The following is a 7,072-nucleotide window of genomic DNA, read 5'->3' on the forward strand; positions in this document are numbered from 1 at the left end:
GCTAAGCAGAGAGCTGGAAACTAAGTGACAGCTCTCAGAAACGAACTGTGAAGACTCTGAAACAAACACAGACCGTTTCAATCTCACAAGAGCAAACAGTTTAATGACTTGAGTTCACAGAATTAGCTTGCAGGTCTAGTTCATTAAAACAAAATGTCTTCAAACTGTCTTCAAACTGTCAATCTTGTGTCAGCAGCAGCCAAGTGTTCACTGAAACTTTGTCTAAATATTAAAATATCATCAAACCACTTCCGACTCATCATTTTCTTTCCATATTTGTCTCCTTTTCTAAGCCACATTCTGTAAAACATTTTGTGTATGCACAGAAAATGGATTCACCTGTATTTACAATCTATTCCACTTCTTAATAGATACTGTTAAAATGTAAATTAAGAATGCTGGAAGCTGTGACACCGTATTTATATGTAATGTCTGAGTTTGTGTCGACATTTACAGGCACTGCAATCCTCATCCAATATAACTCGACTTGTGCACTTCTAACTTGTTACGAAATAAAAAGTCTCTCACCTCAGTAAAACGAACTATCCTGTCCGTTATGTTTTTGTAACAAGTTCTTTTCAGTTGCATGCACAAATGTGGCGGCGCACGCTGTACATCACTTAACTAAAGCGCAAAAGAAACTATGAGCATGCAACGTGTGAAATAAAAGTAAAACACCAATAAATCACACAACTGGTACTTCGTGTGTTAGCTGGGAAGGATTTGCATGAAGGTATGATATTCATTCTATTCAGGAGCAGTTTCCATGTGACTATTTGTGAGAAGTGCCACACAATCCTTACTTGCATTACAATCATCATTATATGCCTCATTTTGACAATTCCAGACCTGCCAACCTTTGAATATTTTTTTGAGTAACACATGTAATGTCTGTTTCATTCATACTGGATACTAGAGGGCGCCCCTGCGCAGAAAGTCCACATATGCATCACCGAAGAAATAGAGCTCACGACTCCAGGAAATACCATACACGTGTTTCCTCATCTCAGCGCACGACTCACGGACACACAAACAGAGCCAGTTTGGAGAGAAATAAAAAAAACACGGAAAACGCTCTGATTGGTTGAACTCCTCATCTTTTTCTGTTGCTTGTTTACTGCGCGTGGACAGGTCACCGGGTTTTTGCGTAGTTTAGAGTGACAAATCGTACCAGCGTTCTTTAAAGTCAAAATGCGTACCCGCTACGCAAAATGCGTACGCGTACAGTTTGGCAGGTCTGCAATTCTTCATAACTCCATGGTTCACATCATAAACCTGTGAGAAAACTTCAAGCCTTGATGCGTTAGCCAACTAGCACATACAGTAAATGCTGACCTATGATGAGGATGCTAGTGCTCATCGTAATGATGAGGGGTTTTCTTGAGGCCGGTGGTCAAGAAAGCACGGTGTGAAAAGAGAAAGAGACAGTGTTACTTCATTGTTAACTAACAAGTCTTAAAGGGAACTGAGAGGAGCATGCATCATTATAACACAGAGAGAGAGAGAGTGAATGAGAGTTACGAGGGGAACAGGAGGGAGATATGCTGAGGTGCAACAGAGGGTGAAGATGAAAGATGGAATTATGATAATGGAATGGAGGGAGAGAGCAAAAGGAAAAATGAGAAAAGAGGCATGCAGAGAGAAGATGCAAAAATTTGCAGGGAAGCGGTAAAGTGCTGTCATGTGTAATGCAGATAAACCTGAAATATTACAAGAAAAGAGGAAAAGAATGACACCATAGGAGCTGTGTAAAAGAGACAGAGGTGGAATGTGCAGAGAAATGGGCAAAACAAAGAGAGAAAAGCCTGATACCGTTTTATCGGTCCGTTTCAAGGTGAGAACTTTTATTGTATCGCTAATGAATTCTGTTCTTGACTCGTGTAAGTGTTTGGAAAGTTGCTAAAATGCCAGATAAAGAAGAATGGCTGTGGAATGGAGGGTGACAGAGAGAAAAGTGTAGGTGCACGCTTACTCTGTAAAGTGGGCTGCACTTGTCTTTAAAGCAGGGTGCGAGGCGGGAGTAGATCTGAAGAGAGTAGTAATACGCAGCTAACTGCAGAGACAGTGCTGATGGAGGCTGCTTCTCAAAACACGTGTTAGCATCCAACACCTGAAATAGGAAAAGACAAAGAGGTGTGTTCACACTCACACGTTCACACTGAACACTAATCTAATTTGGTTTCCAAAACTGATCTTTAGGAACACTATTGCATATACAAGTATGCAGTTCAAAACCACTGACTCATTAACTACATAGTGAATTTTACATAGTTTGTTATATGTGAAAAGAGCAAAAACTACCATTTTTGGGCACTTTGAGGCAATATTGTGCACTTTGTGGGTTATTATTTTTATTGTTAACAAAAACATAAGTATTTGCGTCAACCAAAATAAAAACTAAAATAACTAGGAAAAACTAGGAGACAAATTATTTAAAAATTAAAAATTAGCTCAAATTAATTTTAGTTTTACTTTTAAACATAGTACACTGTAAAAATGTAAACAACTCGCCTCAATAAACATGAAAATGCCACTTTAACTTTGGCAACCCTAAAATGCTAAAATGAACTAAAATGAAAACTTAAACTCAAACTAGAAAACAAACAATAATAGAACAAAGATTGAATAAAAACATAAAAATGTAAAATTTGAATAGTTTATTCAAAACTATCATAATCCAGGCATGAAGTCACAAACACAATGCACCACAAATGGCGAACTATATATGAATTGGATCGGCTTGCAAAAATCAGATTTCACTTGTTATTGCAGTTAACTGAACCTAAAACCCTAAAAAAGCATTTATTTTTTATATGAAATAAAATAGAATATTAAAACAAATTGATTTACTTTCATTTTAACGTAATGTACTAAATAGGGGTGTCGTGATATACCGGTATTGACGATAATCGTGATATTTAAATAATGAAAAACCGTTATCGCGTTAATTAGGGGCGGTATAGGTGATATATAAAAATGAATAGTACACATACGTATATTTTGTATGATGAAACATGGAGAATCAAAACATTTTTTTTTTCATGATTTCTATAGATATTGTTATAGATTGTCATTGTGAATTTCTTTTTGACCACAATAATCGTGTAGTTAAAAATCTGATATCATGACAGCCCTAGTACTAAAGTAACTAAAACTGTAGATGGGCTGCCCATTTTTTTGCTCTGTTTGAAAAAAAAAAAAATAAAATAAAATAACTTTTTAAAAGTGACAAAGAAATAGGCCATGAGGGACATTTGACACTTGCAGTAATGTTCATAATAATCAGGATGAGTACTATGAGTGACTGGATGCCTCAGAAACTCAACCCATGAGGACCATCGAGGCTAAAGCAGTAGAGGAAGACAATGGCCACACTAACAGCGCATCAATTTCAACCCACCTTCACCTGATAATGAACTGAGAGGCATCAATGGGGACATGCTATCAATTTTAAGCCCATCAAGATCTTTTTCAGATGATTTAATTAGAGCATGAACCAATCGAGATCAGGAAAATGCAATCACACTTTGAAATGGAGGCCCCGGACGTAACAGGACAGAGGCTAACTGGTATTAGACTTCATATTAGATTTTAGTGACTTTTAAATGGTTTTATCTTTCAATACCGCACGCTTCTGGCTGCAGTGAGAGAAATAGTTATGAAAAACCATAATCTGCAGCAAGCATGCCCTGCTGCACACACACAGACACACACAGAGTCACAGAGAGAGAGAATCTGCAAATAGAGCAGTCAGACTCACCTGAGGTAGAGCCAGTAAATAGGCTAGGGCGAGTGTCATATCTTTGGGAAAAGCATCACTGGCCAGCTGAAGGAGCACTGTGGAAATGACAGGGGAGATGGAGAGAGAAAAGAAGGATGAATATTTCAGAGTTATTACTGCAGAGAAGCACCTCCTTGCTGTACTGTTACATGACGTGACAGAAGAAAAAGAGGGAGGAAAATGAGCTGCTATGGCTCTCAATGGCAGTGTATAAACCTGAAATGACTGTGACAGCAATACTGAGAGAATGACGCAGATTCAGACCCAGAACATATTCTTATCCTCAACCAAAATACCAGTTTGAAATGCAATAAGCTACGAGAAGCTATTCACAAGCAAAATCTCATTCTCATGTAATCTAAATTTTTGTCCTAACCAGACACAAGAAGCCACAGAATATTTTGTTGTTTGCTTGGTGACCATATCTGAGGCGCTGCAAATGAACAACCGTGGAATCTCATTGGTCCAAAATACTGACACTCAGCAGTATTTTAACATCAAATATATTCTGATTGGTTGTCATGAAAAAATTCTCTTGAATTCCTACATGAAAAGAACACAGAAGACTCATCTTGAAAGCAAGTAATAGAGAACATATGGTTCAACAATTGATCTACACAACACACTTTAAGGGTGTGTTCACACTTGGCATGTTTGATTCGATTAAAATCGGTTCGTTTGAGTAAGTGTGAACGCTGCCATCCGAACCCTGGAGCGCACCAAACAAGCGGACAGAGACCGCTAAAAAGATGGGTCTCTGTCCGCTTCCAAACGAACTCTGGTGCGGTTCGAATGAAATATGAACGCAACACGGACCAAATACTTCTAAACGAACCAAAAACAGGAAGTAATGACAAGATGCGACATGATTTGACGGCACGGTGTAACCAAAACAAAATGAGCAGAGGGCAAACGTGGAGCAATGATGAGGTAAAGTGCCTTTTATGAGATCCTTGTGAGTTTGCAGTTGGTGAAAATACAATTATATGTACACGCAAGAATGAGTGCGCTTAGTCCAGCAGACGGCATTAGGTGTGTTCGACTTAAAAAAAAAAAGTGAGCTAGTCGCGCCGGCACGACCATCGACCCCTAGGAGTTAAAGCGGCGCTGAGCAGACCGATCGGTTAATGGGTGTTTTGATATCATACACCCGCAGCACCGCTTTAAGTCTAACAAACCTTTTGTTTGGGGTGTTCAGTAAGTTCCGTCACGATATATATGTCATTCAAGCCGACCAATCAGGTTGTGAACGTATCACTATGCCTTTAGGTTCGGAGTCTTTAGGTTCGCTGTCAAAAATGCCAATGTGAACGCTAAGCGGACCAGTACCAAATGTACCATTTTCCTTTTTGGTCCGGACCAAATGAACCAAATGAACCGAACTACAAGTGTGAACACACCCTAACATACTACATGATTATTTCCTATGACCACCCTTGAACGTATGCAATTATAACTTTGTAAACTTTACCTCATTTAACAGTGAGCAAAACCTTACAGGGATTGTGGCTAAATTTGATCAATTAAGATCTGACCACAAACAGCCTGTGTGAGTCGGGACGATTGTAAACATTCATTAATCCTGCAGCAACACACACAAGAAAAATCGGTGCAAAGCTAGAGAAGAAATGTTAGTGTTCGAAACAAAGGCAGACTGCTGTGCAGACATGTACAGCGCCAGACTCTCAAACACGATTAGCAGGTGACGTGAGCGTAATTTTTCAGGCAGCCCATCAGTTCCCATTTCTCACAGAACTGCAATACAGTGTTGGGTTTTATTCAGCTATTTTGAGCCTGTGATGGTATCAAAGGCATTTTGCGCATCAAACAATCCTTGGCAAGACAATGTTATCAAAAACAGCTGGAGCTGAGGGAGTCTTGCACATGTGGAAATAACAAAGGCGGTAGCGTTCCTAACAGTAACAGTTTTAGTGTTCTCAGCTGTTTGACGGCTTCTTTTAACACATCCTTCCTCAAAGTCCCTTTAACATTGAAAACTAGAGAGGTTTGGCTTCACACAGTGACACAGGGATGCTGATGATCAGAGATGGTGGCTGTCATTATACTTAAAGACTTGTGCTCTGTTCTATTCTAGAGTGTGTATGTGTGTGAGTGACACTTTAAATATACACAGTATAAACTTAGGGGGATAAAAAAAACTTCCAATCTATACATGTGACTGATGCTGACAGGATAGAATAAGTACATTTATAAATAAAAAAATATTATATATTTTCTAAATAAATATTAGGGCTATCGATTTAACTCATTAATCTAATTAATTAGTAATGGAAAAAAAAACGTGTTGTGTTAATTTTTAATGCAATTAATGCATCCGCCCCTGCAGTTATATGCCCCTAAAATTCAAGAGATTGGGGAAAAACGCCCCTGTGTGAGATTCTGCCTCATATTTATATCGTATGATGTACTTAAGCAATATCCCAACAGTGCTGTTTTTGTCCTGAATAAAGAGTGCAAATTTAATATTGATTTTATACAGCAGTGCAATAAATAATAACTTAATATTGCGTTATATTTTAGTCTCCAAGCAACACACAATTTCTGAAGCCATTTTGAATGAATCGCGTGAACCAATGATTCAATGGCCCACTCATAAAGAAAGCCATTTACTTCATTCCTAAATGAACCAGCCGTTTGAATGAATTGAATGAATGAACAAATGATTCAATAACTTATTCATTAAAACATTTACTGCCACCTACTGGCAGTTTTAGTTTGTTTATTTAGAGTATCATTTCATTTAAAACAAATATATATATTAGGGTATATATATTTATATATAAAATATATATATTTTATTAATATAACATATTAATAAAAAATCTGGAAAAAAAAAAAAAATCCATAGTAATAGAAGCTACTTAAAGGTTTGTTCACCCAAAAATTAAAAATGTTCTCATGCTTTTCTCATGTAACACAATAATGGCTTTAAACTATCTTTTGTGGGCAATTTCTCAGCCAAATTTGATGTACAATTAATATGCAATGAATGAATGAATGAATGAATTAGATTAACATTTTTAATCGATTGACAGCCCTAATAATATACAATTCAATTTTAAAAATTACATATTGTGTGTGTGTGTATATATATATATATATATATATATATTTTAGTGGTGTCAAAATTAGCACGTTAACGCAGGCGATTAATTTGTTCAGTTTAACGCGTTAAAAATATTTAACGCAATAACGCAGGCGCGGGGCTAGGGTTGGCCACACCACTCACAACTGCTGCTTCTGTCACTTTTTCTCTTGACAAGAAGTGCA

General features: G+C 37.5%; 1 protein-coding gene across 1 annotated transcript in view; it reads right to left on the reverse strand.

The window, feature by feature from the left end:
- The window catches only part of nbas (NBAS subunit of NRZ tethering complex), a 158,103-nt gene that overhangs the window by 71,425 nt on the left and 79,606 nt on the right, over nt 1–7,072 (reverse strand). The window contains exons 39-40 of the mRNA XM_016496323.1: nt 3,761–3,837; nt 1,973–2,110 (exon numbers count right to left, since the gene is read on the reverse strand). Coding sequence (XP_016351809.1) covers nt 1,973–2,110; nt 3,761–3,837 — 215 coding nt within the window. The remainder of the gene's footprint in view (nt 1–1,972; nt 2,111–3,760; nt 3,838–7,072) is intronic.

Source organism: Sinocyclocheilus anshuiensis, unplaced genomic scaffold, assembly GCF_001515605.1.
Source record: "Sinocyclocheilus anshuiensis isolate Anshui unplaced genomic scaffold, SAMN03320099.WGS_v1.1 scaffold306, whole genome shotgun sequence".
Taxonomy (NCBI): Eukaryota; Metazoa; Chordata; class Actinopteri; order Cypriniformes; family Cyprinidae; genus Sinocyclocheilus; species Sinocyclocheilus anshuiensis.